Source organism: Clarias gariepinus, chromosome 8 (genome assembly GCF_024256425.1).
Source record: "Clarias gariepinus isolate MV-2021 ecotype Netherlands chromosome 8, CGAR_prim_01v2, whole genome shotgun sequence".
NCBI classification, from domain to species: Eukaryota; Metazoa; Chordata; class Actinopteri; order Siluriformes; family Clariidae; genus Clarias; species Clarias gariepinus.
Window position 1 is genome coordinate 8,643,943 of NC_071107.1, and position 16,254 is coordinate 8,660,196.

At 41.1% G+C, this 16,254-nt stretch overlaps 1 protein-coding gene across 2 annotated transcripts in view; it reads left to right on the top strand.

Annotated features, from left to right (window-relative positions):
* The first annotated feature begins 1,056 nt into the window (after positions 1–1,056).
* The window catches only part of LOC128528802 (inositol polyphosphate-5-phosphatase A), a 166,638-nt gene continuing 151,440 nt past the window's right edge, over positions 1,057–16,254 (top strand). For both annotated transcript variants that reach the window (XM_053501937.1, XM_053501936.1), the window contains exon 1: positions 1,057–1,581. In XM_053501937.1, the coding sequence (XP_053357912.1) occupies positions 1,507–1,581 (75 nt within the window). In that variant the 5' untranslated portion in view covers positions 1,057–1,506. The remainder of the gene's footprint in view (positions 1,582–16,254) is intronic.

Here is a 16,254-nt window from a genome sequence, read left to right on the forward strand (position 1 = left end):
TTAATTGTGTGCTTCTGAAACGTGTCGTGATGCATTTGGCGAATATACAACCACTGACTAGAGTCGCAGCGGTCAGCTCCGGCAACCACATCTCGACAGAGTCACTTCTGGTGGAAACAGGGAGTACTTTTACAAGTAACTTTTTACGCTTAACATTTATACGGGATCGTGGGGGCCTGGAGCGAGCACGAGGCCGGGTACATCCTGGACAGGGTACCAGTCCATCACAGGACACACAAACACAAAATATGGACAATTAGAGAATGACATTTAACCTAATCTCATGTCTTTGGGTCAGCACGGTGGCTTGGTGGTTCGCACTATTGCCTTGCGCCTTCAGGGTCTGGGTTCAATTTCTGCCTCGGGTCTGTGTGCGTGGAATTTGCATGCTCTTGCTGGGTTTCCTTACACAGTCAGACATTGGCGTTCCCAAATTGCTAAACTGTAGTGTGAAAATGAGCGTGTGAGTGTATGCCCTGCAATGGATTGGCACCTGGTCCAGGGTGTACCCTGCAGTCTCCTGGGATAGGTTCCAGACCCCCTGCGACCCTGTATAGAGGTTAAGCGGTATATAATGAGTAAGTGAGTGAGTGCATGTCTTTGGACTGTGGGAGGAAACCAGAGGACTGGGAGGAAACCCACAGGGCATGGGGAGACCATGTACAGTAAACTCTACGCACAGACACCTTGGAGGTGCGAGGCCACAGCCAAATCAGCTTTGAGAACTGACTCTTCACTCTTCACTTCTTACCTTATATACAGTATCTTTCTCTTTGACACATGTGGCAATATATCGAGGAGAGTGGTTTTAATGTTCTGGCTGTGCTATTTAAGCTGTGGCTCAGGTGAATGATTATTTTTTTTTTCTTTTCCCCGCACTGCTGCTTTAATCGTTAACACGGGGATTCCTGTCGTTAGCCGCGCTCTCGCGCTGACTGACAGATGTGTGTTGCCCTTTTAAGAGGCGCGGAACTCCGCTGGCTCCGTGACGTCATTACAGCGAAAGGCTCCAGCCCTTCTCCTCCCCCCTCCTCCCCTTCACAAACGCCGAGCGATGGTCGGAGCGCAGCCGCGCTTATGGGCGAGACACACTTTCTGTGTTTTTTTTTTCCCGCACCAATCGCCAAGGAAACGCTCCCGCGCTGAAATGAACCAGAGCCCGGTGTCTGCGGCGCGGATTGACACGGAAACTTTTACGATGGACGCAAAGGCGCAAAAGTAGCCGCAACACAGAGAGAGAGAGAGAGAGAGAGAGCAAGAAAGAGAGAGAAAAGGCGAAATATCTCCGCTCAGCTCACCACCACACGCACGCGCAGGCAGGGGTAGAATGTACGCGGTGAGAGCCCGGTGCAGTTTCTAACGGCGAGACGCTTCTCACAGCCGAGTCCGGCCTCCAGAAAACCGTTGGCTTTCTTTTAAAATCCACCTCTCCCGCGCTTCAGTCGCAACACTGTTGCAAAGCTGTCGTTTTGAACCGGTGATAGATTCCAAAAAGAAAAAAAAATTATGGCGGGGAAAGGGACATCACAAGGCACGGGAATATTGCTGGTGACGGCCAACGTCGGCTCTCTCTTCGAAGATGTAAGTGTCTCCTCATGTGAGACATGTCCACTTTGCTTGCAGTGCTTCTCTGTGATCCGGTGACTTATTTTGCAGCAAATCCTGTCTGTGCACGCGCCATCTCTCAGCTCAGCTGATTCGATCCGATCCGATCTGATGTGATCTGATCCGATCCCCATGCATGCATGCATGCACGCACTCTTGCTCCCTGTGCTTGTCTGTGTCTTATATCTGTTTATCTGTCCACCTGTCTGTCTCTCCTGTATAGATAAATACTTACAGACATGTGCAAGTGTTGATAGATCTGGTCCTACTCTAGCTTGTCTCCACCAGCCTTGCCTTATTCTCAGGCCACAGTGATCATGATGTAAAGTTACCATGTTAAGCTTTCTTAGACACACTTTTCCTGCCGAGAAGAAGATGCATGCTCGTGTCAGGAGAGTTTTTGATCCGCAGCTATGAACTACAGCTTTGTCTTCTCCTCCCACACCTGCTCCTATATCTATCTATATATATATACATACACATGCAGGCTGTGAATTTGAAAATGTACACAAGAAAGACACAAGTTTGCCTAAATGAGACAGATTTATGCTCCATGCTTGCTTTTTTCACTTTTTTTCGCATACTGTGCTCTGACTGTAACATCAAAATCACTAATGTTTACTAACATGTAGTTCGAGAATGTTTGATGTTTTGTTTGTTGGTCTGTTTTGTTTCACTAACTAACAGTAACGTTTGTAAGGTGCAAAGTGGTAACAGAATCAGCACATGTTTTTAAATAGATGTTAAGTGATGCTTGTTCAGAGTTGTCACATAAAAAGATGGTCAAATTTGAATTATTTTAATAGATTATTTGAACTAATTTATCATCCTATTTTCCAGCATGTTGATAAGAGATGGGCCAAATTGACAACCTGACAGTGCTTAAATAAAACCGTTGTCGATTTATTATTCTAACTAGTTTCTCACTTTAAAAAAGAAAAAAAAAGTGTTTGTTAGGGAACAGATTTTTGGTTTTCCTTTTCGTTCATTGAAACATTTACATTTATGGCTTACCTAGAGTGACCTACAAAAGTGATAGAAGTCTTTATCTATAAATGCATCCTGAATGCATCCTCATACCTAATCACCAAGTCACGGACTAAGAATGCAATCAGTCCATAAACTGTAGGCTTCTTGTTCTATTTTATAACAAGAATACGTTACACGGCATCTTAGTATCCAGTGTAAGAGATGATTTCGGAAACATCTGTCTCCATTTGCACAATTTTGCATTTCGTGCCAGAATCCTTCCAAGCAGGTACACTCTGTGATTGAAATTTTTGGATCCACTGTATTCTAACCATGCAATATGTCCATCAGTAATACGACCTGTTTGTTCCTGTAATCATACTGGCAATAACAGTGCAATCGTTTATGACCGTATGCAGGCCATAGGGCATTGTCTCTTGCGATAACTGAAATTAACACGGAGCTTCCGTCTGTGTAACCCTGAGCACACTGGATCAAATGTTAAAGTGGTATAAACAGTGTAAGTGCTACTCTCTCTTCAGCGTGTGAACTTCTAGTCCTAAACATAGAGGGATCCCCCTGCCCCCCCCTTTTTCCTCAATCTCCACCCTGGTGTAAAAATAGTTTCTCTGTCATGACTTCTGAACTTTGGTTGTCACTGTTTTCCCTAGCCATTTTAATAAATGTTATGTTTTATAATTTTTTTTTTTTACACCTGAATATGACCAAAAGGTCCACACGACTGCGTTGGCTAACTTTCTCATCTTTGCTTGCTTTGGATTTGCTTGACACGTTGAAATGTTTATCGTGTGTGCACGTCATGCACTTTTGCTGTCAGTGGGACCTTTATGCACTTTGTGTCTGCGTGTGGCGAGGAAAGGGAGGGGCGGTGTATTTGAAATGAACGATAAAGCAGATAGCAAATATCATTTGGTTATAACATTTAATTTTACACCTTAAGCATTGAAATTGACTAATTTCTGCTTATTTATCCTGTGATTGTATGTTATAAGCAGGGCGAATATTTTACACACCATTAATAATTTCCTGCTCTTCAGGAAATAATAATCGCTTGTCATTAGGAAAATCAGCTGATCTGGCAGCAGACCAAAAGTGATCCAGTGTTGCTCGAGCTGCCACCTACGTGTCTAGTAGTGTAAACAGTTGCAGCTCGGGTGTAGTGCTCTCATATAATGTGTCAGATAGGTGTGTAGAATGGATTTAATTTAAGTCTGCTTATGTTTATGTGGCGCATAAAGCCACATGGCTTGTTTGAATGAGCCAGTTATGATGGAACCGTCTGGCATGTGGGACCTTCCCCGTTTGCCTGTTTTAAATATGGAGAAAATGAAGCTCCAGTGGGAAGGAGTCAGCTCAAACTTTTGTTCTGATAGACAAGCAACACACACAGAAACAGTATAGCGCATATTTTCAATGCTATAACTGCTAAAATATCCATTTTCTCTCTTTTTTTGTTGTTGTTTAAAGACCGTCCCCGGTTTAAAGACCGTCCCCTCTCTGGTTTGTTAAATGGACATACAAAACCGAATTATAACTGTAGTCTAATTAACTAAGCAAAAAAAAAAAACCTCATATAAGTGGTGACCTCATATAAGAAGGCTACCATGCTGTTCAGCTTTGCTGTTTTTTGAGGGGGTGTGGCTCAGCATAAGCTCATTGATCTAGACCTAGGGACTGAATGAAAAATATAAGAACGTCTAGTCAATTAAATTATCTTCGAGCCGAGGTCCGAGTTTCATGTTTGTGTCAGATCTCTATATATGCAGTTATTGTAAGTCTATAACAAAAAAGCAATTTAAAATTTCCATAGCATTTCAACATTATTTATCAGATTTCAAGTACTACTGTACATCTAACAGTTTGGTCTTTGTATATTTTCTTGTATTTCCCAACAATGTGCGAATAAAGATTTACTAAAAATAGATTAAGTACAAACAACAATCTTTAGTGAATCTTTAATTACATGCTGCTGTGCTATAAATGAATGTGAAAGGATTTTGGTTGTTCTGTCACACTGCGCTCTCAGTTCTGGTATTTTACACGCTCTCACCTCGGACTGCTGTGGAAATCTTTCTCTAACGACACATAATTTGTCTCGTAGTGGCGCTTCACATTATTGCTTTTTATTTATAGTCACGGTTTCAGAACATATAGTGTTAAACCTTACGAAGGAAGATTAAACATATATTGTTCTGTCCACTCATCTTTGAAGGTTCAGTTTCCTAGTCTACTTTTCTTTTACTAAAGCACTGATCGGCTTTGTTGAGTTACGTGTATCGCCGTGCCCACCTGGGGGTAAAAGCGCTAGATTATTAATTATTCTCATTTATCAAAAAAGCATCAGGATGGACTGGATAGAACTGGAACTCCGGGATCTTAAACTTAAAAGCTAATTATGTGCATTGATGCAGACAAGTTCTAATCTCCTCCCTTCTCATCCTGGTGATAAAGGATAAAGGATGAATCCACTGAATTGAAACTGAGCAATTTCGACTAAAGTTTCGGTTTTGCACCTACACTCGCGTGCACCTCAGATCAACCATCTTTATTTTTGCTTGATGGAGTGTTTAAATGTGAGGTTTTTGCATGGTGTGCTTGCATTCGAGTTATGTAAGAGTCTTTATGCCGCACTGTGTTGAACTATATTTTTGCCACACTTTCCAAATCCCTTTGTTTTCCCGATACGGGAAAGATCTTCTAGCATGCGTTTAAGACTAGTAATAAGCCTAATAAAAATAGTTCCTACCAACAGCCAGGCTACATACTGGAAAATATAAATAAAAATATATACAGTATGGACTAATTGGTGTGTTGTGTTTAAACAAATGTATCAGGTTAGAATTGTAACTCTTTTGAAAGGCATTAGGGAGCAGTCCATTTATCTTTCAGTGGTCGTTGGATAAATGAAGTAAGAAAAAACAAACAAACCTCTTATGACTTTTATTAACCGCTTCCTGAACCTGCCACTGTGAATGTAAACTGCTTAGCCTGGAAGATCTGCTTCTGTATGTAGAAGTGGATAAATTCTTTCAGTTATAGTCTTGTAATTGCTGAGAACTGTCCATCACAGATACACTGTGTACGTTTTATTAGAAAATGCAACAACTTGCGTTCAACCTTTATAACGCTGTAATGTCACAGACATTAGAGACATCTAGAGAGAAAAGCACAGAGTTTATGAGAAAGGAAACCTTGCACGAGTAATCATTTTAGAAACGCGTCTCTTAGTCCCATGGCGTGTTAGAAGACACGATTACGATCAATAGAATTCTCGTTAAGTTTACAGTAAAGCCAGAACGAGCTGAAGGAGATTACGTTGATGTGTCAGTGTGTGTAGGTAAGATAGAGTTTATGTGGAAGAAAACAGAATTTCTACGCATGAAAAATCCATAAAAAAATAAATAAACAAAAAACAATCAGCTCCCCCCCCCCTTCTTTTCAACAGATGTTTGCAGGAAAATGTAATAAAAAAGAATATTTTTTTTCCATAATAAAAATTACAGAACCATGGTGACAAGGCGGTTCTCAGTTTGTAGGTTTTTTCCCCCTACCTAAACCTCACCCACTGGATGCAGTGCCGGTTCCAAGCTCAGATAAATGGAGGGGTTGTGCCATTAAGGGCATCCGACATAAAACCCGTGCCAAGCTCGTGTGTTGTTTTTACATTTATATTTGTTTGCATTTGAAGTATTAAAACGTTGATGCACCTCTATAATCCTACAGGTGGTGTGGTCTAAACTATTCCCACATTGGCAGGTGGCCAATCCTGTGTGGTACAAGCTAATTATTTTTTTAAAGTTTGTTTAGAATTGTAACAAAAAGAAAAATCAGGATATTTATAAAATTCTGATACAGAATTGCTCTAAAAATCGGATCGGCTCATGGGTATTGTGATAATATTGTATTGGGTGATCCTTGGTGATTTCCATCCCTGCTGCTCAGTAATAATGCTATACAGCGGCAGTAAAACTGTATTTCACACTATGATGCTTAAGCTTTTAATTTTTTTTTAACATGTGTGCCGAACCACTGGGAGTGATCCGTCCGGATATTGCTCTGTCCTTTACATTTAGTTGAGTTTGGTTCAGTTTGGCCCAATGCCACAACTCAACCCAAAATACATAGCAGGCTTGGTTCACACCCCGAGTCGAGTGGTTATCCCGATGCATTTAAATCACATTACCGTTTGCTCTGCCTCAAGACTGTGACCACCTCGCTCAGAGGCTCTCAGTCTGCTTGCTTTGTTTTTCACCCGAGTTTGATCGTGGTATCCTCGCCTGCCCAAACCAACTCGTGAGGAAATCACAGCAGGGACTAAACACTAAACATGAGAAAGCCAGGCCTAATGTTTTGCAGGAGAACATGAGCTTCTTTTGCTTGAAGACAGATGAACTAATTGTCTCTTATCTGCTGCCAGTTTCACATAAACACAGCTTAAACTGTTGCGGACAGTAAAAACGCTACAAGGTCATTAAAAAACTGTTTACAATCTTCTAAGCAGCTGTACTTCATGTAAACTTGCGGGTAGCACCGATTCGATAACCGAATTTGCGCAAATGACTTTCACTCGAATTAGCAGAAGAAATACGCTGGAAAGCAGACTGATGGTGATATTTACCTGCCGCCATGTCCCCTTATTTCCAACAGACGTTTGCAGGAAAACACGGCTAATGAAAAGCATTTGTTTTCGCATAGCGAATGATTGAAGGAGATTTGTTTGATTCAGTCCAAAGTGTATTAATTTGTCTTTGGAACATGGGCTGTTTGATTTGATGGAGCAGATAGACAGACCAGAATCTGTCCCTTTCTTTCATTTCCCTTCTGCCCTGTTTTCCTGAGAAATGGCCGTGATGTGCTATAGTGTATTTACGCAAGCCAAATAAACATTAATAAAACGTCATCTAAAAGACGGCCCGTCTTAGCGAACATGTCCTCTGCGTGGTTTATGGCTATTATGCATGTGTAAGCCCAACACAAACAATAACTTCATTGTAAAGACTTGCTTTTAAACAAATACACACTCGTTCACAAGTCCTTTCATTTTTACCCACTATATGGTAAACACTGAGCGTGTGCCAGTGCGCGCATTTCAAGAGGTGAAAGTCCGTATGCAGGGTGCCGTGTGTGTGCGTGTATGTGTGTGTGTGCGTGCATGTGTGTGTTTGTGTGTGTGTGTGTGTGTGTATATAAGCCTTCTACTGGAAAGCTGAATGGCGTGATGACAAAGGCTACCGCCGGCCCGAGAGGTAGGCTGCTGGGTTTTGCTTGGCCACAAAGCACTTTCAGCACTTCCGTGATGATACAAATGCTTTAAGATGGATGTTAGTAATGGAACTGAAGACGATGTGTTTTGACACAAATATTTTGACTTTTTAGATATTTGACGTCCTTAAGAGCACAGTGTCAGCTCAGTAAATTAATGCGCGTCATATTCGTCCTGCAGCCTTTCAAGTCTGGAAGCGATTAAAAAAAGAAATGGTAATTGATCACGGATAAAAGACGTCAGCCTGCGGCTTTTAAGAAGGAGCAGGACGGTGGGGGAATGTCCCAGGCTGCAGATCTATGACGGAAACCTAACAAAAGGAAAATGATGTTATTTGTATTAGTGCTTTGTTTTGTCTCAGTGTCTGGACGCTTATGAGTCGGAATTTCAATGGGAAAGACTAATCTGGAATTCGAAACGCTGAAATAATCAGAATGTGTTTCCAAAGTGCCTTTTCTGTCCTCTCTAAACACTCCAGAGATGAGACGATGTCTTGGACTGAACCGTTTGATCTATCTCCCTCTGAGCTACCATGACAAAACGTTTCTTATGATGCGGAATAACTTAAGACAGACTTTGACTGGGCCTCTGAGTGGCGCAGAGGTAAAGTGCTCAGCATATCATCTGGAGATTGCGAGTTGTATTTTCGGTTGGTGCTGTAACCTCTCGCAGCCGGAGGTCTAGAGACAGCTGATTGGCCGAGGGGAGGGATGAGAGGTACTTAGTGCTTAGAGAGGTACACATTAATAACGGCTCAGTCAGGGGTGTTACGCCCCCAACGTGAGCGGGTAAGTTCGTAAAAGATGCGGTCGGTTGGCGTCACGTGGTTCAGAGGACCACTTCGGCCCTCCCGACTAACTAGTAGTAGTAGCCTTAATGTGGGAGCCCCGTAGTGACAGGGAGGAATTGGATACAACCAAATTAGGGAGAAAATATGGGAAAAAAAATTGACAGACTCTGGCTGCTTTGCAAAATCCCAAAGACGTAAACTTATGCCTTCACGTCTAATTGATCCTCTAAACTGAAATATTGCTATAAATTGCTGCGACGCTGCTTGGCCGATATCGCGCTCCTTATGCAACTCTTTAATAAGATGAAGAGTAACTATCACTGAAGGATTCCAAAACATGTCTCCACATCTCACACGGTTCACCAAGACGGGCAACGTTTCAGCTGCTGCACTCGGGATGACTGTAGATCACATCCAGTTGGAGCCACGTCCAGAAAACTATTTCAGATTTCAAAACTGTTCCGCGTAACAGATGAGTGATGTCTTTGGCACACGCTTCCTCTTTAACGTGTAAAATTGAGTAATAAGCTTTGTAGATGTTCTCCATGATTTCTGGCACACTTCCACCCCCCCACTTCTATTGAAATCTGAGTGATATTGAGAACGATGGACTAGAATCCACTCGAGTTTCATCGCTGCCTTATAGAAACAGGAAGCAGACGGTACGACCTTATTTTCAGCAGAGTGCTGGATGTTATTTTTGAGGGTTAAATTAGGTTTGGTACTCGGAGGAGTCAGTCTAGCATCGGGATTATGAACTTTTAGACAGTAGCTGACCCAATCTTGGATAAATAATAGGCCATTGGCACAGAGCTAATGGATGTATGAATAAAACTTTTTTTTTCCTGGCTTCTGTAGCAGACTCTCTGTTGCGACGTTCACAATTAGTGTGCATTTTATGTTGTAAATGATTTAGCTAAGAGTATCGCATAATACATATCATCGATATTTCTCATTCTCTTGATTTCACATCACGGAGATCCAACCTACAAAATTTTATTTCATTCTAATCAGCTATACACACGTGACTTAACAGAAAATAATAAAAGAAATAGCACATAACTTGTTTATTGTTTTTTTTATGTTGTTTTAAAAATAATAATACACATGTTTTGTGAGTTCTACATTTTGTTGTGTGTGTGTACATATATATATATATATTTATATATATATTTATTTTTTTATTTTTTTATTGGATCCGTGCTGAAAGATACGTTTCTCTGCAGAGCATGCGCGACCGTCAGTAACCCCTTCTTATTCTTCTTACTATCCACAATCAATTCAATAATAGTGGACATTACGCCGCTCTGATGTAGCAGTGTACTATCTGCTACTAGTTAATCCATCGCAGATGGCACTGTTGTCCCGGACAGATTTTTAAAAAGAGTTGGCAAATATACTTGGTATACTTTGTGTGGGGAAACACTCCACTTGATCTGATCTTTCCCTCTTGTCAGAATAAATGTATTATTTCTGCTCATACATTAGGTGATGTGATGACGTTCCAGTAGTGAAATGTTGCTTCCGTGATCAGTAAACTCAATGATACTATGCCTCTTTTACCAGTCTTTACTTTCACCAACTGGGTCTCTGGCTGGGGAAGAAGAAATGACCATTTCAGATGGAGGAAAGCATCTAACCAACAATTTTTTTATTTATGGGCCGGGGGGGCTCAGACGCTTAATGCTCTGTGTTACTGATGGGAAGGTTGGCGATTCAAGCTTCAGCACCAAGTTGCCACTATTAACCCTATTTGCTCCAGGAGCACGCTATACTGGCTGACCCTTTGCTCTAAACCCACCTTTCTAACTGTGATATATGGGGAAAACAATTCTGTGATGTAAGGAACATGTGACCATAAAAGACGGGAAGCCTCAAAGTTTTAAAAAAAAAAAAATCAGATTAAATCTTGTGTGCATGTAAACACACATCTTATTAGATCAGCATCCCATGTATATATTTAAGTTGGAATCTCTAACCAAACATTATAGACATGTAAACATGGCTAGTGTTTTGCAAAAAAACAACCCGCAGCGTCCCAATTCCAAACGCAAGTGTCTGCCATTATCAATAAACTTGCATGTACTGTAGCTGAAGCTATTGCGGCTAATAAAACAAATGTTGTTTGTGAAGTTCATGTTTAAAGTAAGTGTGTTCAAAGGGAATCTTGCTCAACCAGAAATACAGACATGAAAATAAACACTTCTCCTTCAAGATCATTTAAGCTGCCGTACAGCCTCGGTTAGCGGTTGACGAAGAGAAAATGAGCCCTTCTTCAGGTAAGGAAGTGAGATAAGGTGGAATACGTCAGTGTCTGGCCTTGACCCAGAGTCTGAATCGTCCAGGGAATGTTGCAAGGCTGCCATCAAAAACAGACCCTCCCAAAGCGCGGTGCAGATAACCACACTTCCCTTACAGCGTGACTTAAACAAACCAAGATGAGTGACACTTTGGTATCGATTCAGGACAAATTTACAAAACAGTGCCATGGTTTCACTGCCAGCAAACTGCCAAGTCAAATCATAGGAAATAATGTGAATTTTATAACCATCTTTTAATTTGCAAATTTTAGCCATTGTGTTCAGATAGATGAGATTTGTTGTTTATTCTTATGTAATGGATCAGCTTGTTAATGTCTGTTTAGCTTTTTTATTTTCTATTGATATGTTTGTTCAAAGTTATCAGTGTTTCCACATACAGTAAAGCCTTGGATTTGCGATTAACTCCGACTGCAAGCGTTTGGCAAGACGAGCACAATTTCTAAATTTATTTTATGTCTTGAAATTCGAGTAGTATGCATGTTTTGTCTGCTAAATGTCATATAATTAGAACTGAGCCAGGGGGTCTTCTTTCTCACAAGCTGTGGGATTGTGGGTAATTATCTCCCATACTCAGTCCCGGTGCACGTGCATCACGTATATTTATATATTTATTTTTTGTCCATGTGTAGTGACCGTTTCTTAGTAATTGTACTGCAACAATGGCCGCGTGAAGGAAAAGGTTGAAAACCCTGTAGCAATGCGGGAGAACATTTCCGCGAGATCCTCAAAAGGAGGCAAATGCAATTGTCATTGTTGCTCCTACACAGTAGCCCCCTCCCTCCTCCTCTCTTCTCTTGTCTTACTTCAGCCACAGTCCTTTTTAAAGGTACAGGTTATTTTGTTTAATTTTTACTTTTTATTTTGTCTTAATTATTTTTATATCAATATTTTTGGGTTGTGGAACCATTCATTTGAGTTTCCATTATTTCCTATGGGGGAAATTCGCTTTGATATACTAGCACGCTTTTGGATTTTACCATCAGCTGGAATGCGTGTCTGCCAGCAGGTTGTAGTGCAGCAGGTTGTGGTATTCTGAAAATAGCTCTTTGTCATATTAATGGCACTAAGGTGTGTCATGCATCAGAAACAATTCTGACTTTTTTAATTACTTGGGTAAATTTACAAATGTACATGAAAAAATTACACCGCTTACAAATAACACATTTCAAGAAGAGTATCACTTCTTCTTTTAAGTTTTATGGGCGGTTGATGCCATACCGTTACCCACTAGACTGGAGTGTGGGTAGACACAGAAGACTGTCAGGGAAAAAAGGATAATTGTATAGAATTATATTTAAACAATCAAGTGTTTATTAGGATCTTTTAGTCAGTTTTTCCCCAATAATAGATCTGTTTGAAGCAAATTGGACATTAGTCCTGTCGAATGGAATTGAATAAAAAATCACAATGCCCCCCCCAAAAATATTTAAATCTAATCTATTATTCACTGCGCTGATTTCCAAGATCAGGAACGACAGAATATGTAAGCAGTGAGTGAGCCATTATCAAGATGTGAGAAATTATGGATGTTCGCTATTTATCTATAATAAAACTTTTTTTTTTTTTTTACATACATTCATACAGTCCTGATAACCATTAAGTTAAAAAAAGAGAGCAATTAATGAATACCCTTAAGCCATCATGCATTTCTAGACTAATACAGTGCCTGCAGTCATTAGTCAGAATGAACTGGGAGTATACAGTGTGTCCCAACGGTCCGATGCCTGTCACTTCATCCGCACTTCTGTCAAGGGGGGATCTGAAAACTGGCACGCTTGATCACAACTGGGACTTGAATGTTTTATTGTACCTTTGGGTTGCAGTTTGGTGTCTCCATACTACAGTATCCAGATACGGCAGGGCGTGTGAGCTGTGGTTGATATTCTCGGCGTGCAGTGCGTGTTCTGACGTGCCGCTCCGAAGGAATGTAAACACAAGGCACGAATGAAAGACGTAAGACAGATCTCGGTTAAAAAAAGGGCTGGGCTAATCGCAACCTAGTACAGGGAAAGGCTGTGTGTGTGTATGCAAGAGAGAGAGCAAGTTACGCACTCGCACAAACGGCTGGTTTCGGCTACTTTGCGTAGTTGATCCTGCTCCACCTGTATTGGATTTGTTGGTTTTCCATTGTATGTGTTGGCGGCAAATCTTTGAGAGAGCCAGAGCGTGTGGAAAGATAAAGAGACGCATGGTCATTTTTGCTGTGACGTTTGTCCAATCGCTTTGGTCATGGACATTAATTGATTAATGTTGTTTTGCAATCATCAGCAATCATGAGGTTTAGAATGAAAAGAGCAGGTTATGGCATTTACTGATCCAGTGGTTGGGATATGTATGAGTAGTACTGTATAGCTAATTTAAACTGCATTTATTTATTTTATAAGAACGCAGACGTGTTGTGGTTTCACCAGATCTTAAAACATTTTGGCATTTTTATTTATTTTTTTTGTCCTTTTTTCACTTTAATAGCGAACGCTTCTCGGACCTGAGCGTGAAACGACTGTTTGGTGCAGCTGAAAATCCAGATTGATTTCTGAATTTGCTCTTGACCTTTGTTCTTGACCTGGAGATAAATATATCAACAGTCAACACAGTGTATCAGTGTAGTGCGATCAAATCACATCCACTCGAATGACCTGTGATGGTGTAAACTAGCCCTTGGTTTTATTCTTGCACGTGTGTGTGTGTTTAGAAAATGATGGCTGAAGGGTATCCTCCTTATCCTGATTGTTTAGCATGCTGTAAATGAGTTTGTACGTAATGAGCAGCTGTGTGAGAATTATACCGTGTTTTATACTCTGTGTGCGTGTGTGTGTGTGAATGCAATGACCTAGTTTAGTCTTTTAAACTTTTTTTTTTCTCACGCTGACTTCCAACAATAAACGTCTCATCATTTTTAATTGATTTAAGCTTTTAAACTTTTTGAACAGCTATCAGAATGTCAAGCCCAAATACCAAACCAGTGTTTCAATGCCGATATCTGATATCCAAATATGTTATTCATTTATTTTTCTTCAGTACGTCCGTGTCACCCAGCAGTAGCCTCTTTTATACATCGAGTTTAATTGCAACTTGACATGCCATGGTAAATTACTGTGTACAGAATGTAACATGTCCTGAGAAGACTGATGTGTCAATCAGGAGAACGGAAAATAGAAAGAAAAATATCAAGAGGGCTTATGTTTGGACAGAAGCTGGGCTGTTACCAAGGAGGAGTGAAGCAGGAACAAGATGGAAATCCTGCAGTAATAAAGGAAATGTCTCGGAAATAGTCCGAGTTGAAGGAGCTGAAGGCTGTTTGTGCTGACGACTCGCTAATGACGTATGTTATGAATATGAGTTGGTGCAAGTAAGGAGACGAAACATAAAAACACATGTGCATACACTCTTTCCCAGAGCTTTCGACTGATCTACAGCATGACCGTGATCTTCGGATCAGTCAGCAGCATAAGCAGAGAACCAGGAGGGCAAAGGGAAGCGCCTCCTCATAAAGCCCTAAGACTGAAATTCCTTGCGGCTAACCACAACTTTTACTGGTTTACATTTGCATCACCGAACAGCGTTCAAGATTCAACACGCAAACATAATGCCTGGAATTCAACTTATAGTCAAGGCTACCGAACTCGTGATGTAAAATATCAACCAGCACAAAAATGCCAATTACGACCCTAAACTGACATGCCCTGAACAAACCCACCGTAAGCACAAAAGTTACTTTTAATATTGGCAAGATATTAAGTCTGCTACCTACTGTATGTTCTGTAAAGCCTTCATAATGGCGCTGTTTGTTGATTGATGATTTCTGAGGCTGATAACTCTAAAGCAGGTCTTGCTTCGGGAAGGTCTTCATGAGAGCCAGTTTCATCATGGGGCTGGACGGGTTTGGCAAACGTACTTGACGATACAGTTGTTGCAAGAACTTTGCCACTTTTTGCCTTCGAGTGTGAAAACATTACAAGTGTGTTTTCTTAATCTTCTGAGCTGCGCTCCGATGCCAACCTTTTTAAATCCTAGCTTTATTCACCCAACTTTATTGCCTTCACTCAGATGAATTGGGTTCTTTATATTCCGAACACTTTTATCATGCAGGAGTGTGCCACGGCTGTCTGGCCAAGTCGTTACACAGACTGTTGAGCACTTGTTTTCCATGCTTGTTTGGACAATTTTACTAAGTGAAAGGGTGGGACAGGCGAGGGACATATTGGGGACGTAGAGCTGTATGTTATACAATTCACTGAGGTTTTACATTATGGACTTTCTTAATGCACGTTTATAGACACCAGTGGCAAGAAAAACATTCCTTAGGTGGAGATCTTGGGAGAGACCAAAATGATCAATCAATTTGAATATCGATGCAGGTAAAGTGAACAAATCAGTCCAGGAGTCAGTGGACAGTCAACAATGCCTGAGCAAGAGCATGGTGCAGGAGCTTCCCTCGGCATGGGTGGTGGTGAAAGAACAAGGGAAGGAGACAGAGAGGACAGCATAATGACTTCATGCACCATTATTAGTCTCAATTTAGGGACTAATAATCAGGGTGAACATCACTTTCATCGTCAGCTGAACAGAATGTTTGAGTGCTAAATGGAGACGAGCAAATTATGCATTTATTCGCTAATTCACCAGGCACGTCGAGTGAGAACCCCAGTGTAAGAAGTGGTAGCTAACATTGTATAATTAAGTATACTGCAAAAAAATGTCAGCCAATGGTTGAGCAGTGGAGTGTGAGGTATAGAAGGTGTTATCTGTGGTGGTAACTATATGTGCTAGTAGGAGAGTTATGACATCTTCCATTGTATTTTTTTTTGTGTGGTCCATCCTTCTGTCTGTCCACCCATGCATCAGTCTGAGATTCTTGTTAGTGTGATATTTCAAGAAAAGAGTGGGTGGATGTTTGTAGGATTTGTATGGTGTTCTCACTGTACTCAGCACATGTACAGGTTTTGGAATCGATCCAGTCAGGATGAAGGTCACACGTCTAAGGGGGCTTTCACGCCTACGGCTTTAGTCTGTGTAAATGAAACTGTAAGTCTAATTTGTAGGTTTTCCCTCTTGATGTGGTTTGTTCCGTTTGGTGGGAACGCAGAAATCGCACTGACTGTAGGTGCAAGACCCTTAAAGAAGTGGCATGGAATCATCTGGCGAGATCGAGTGCGGTCCTCCTGATGAGAATGCATGCACCCTTTTCGAAAATCTGTATGGGAGAACGATGTGATCCGCAATCGATTAGCAGACAGTTCCCTCTCGCGCTCCTGTGCTTGTTTAGTCCCCTACCGCAAGAGTGG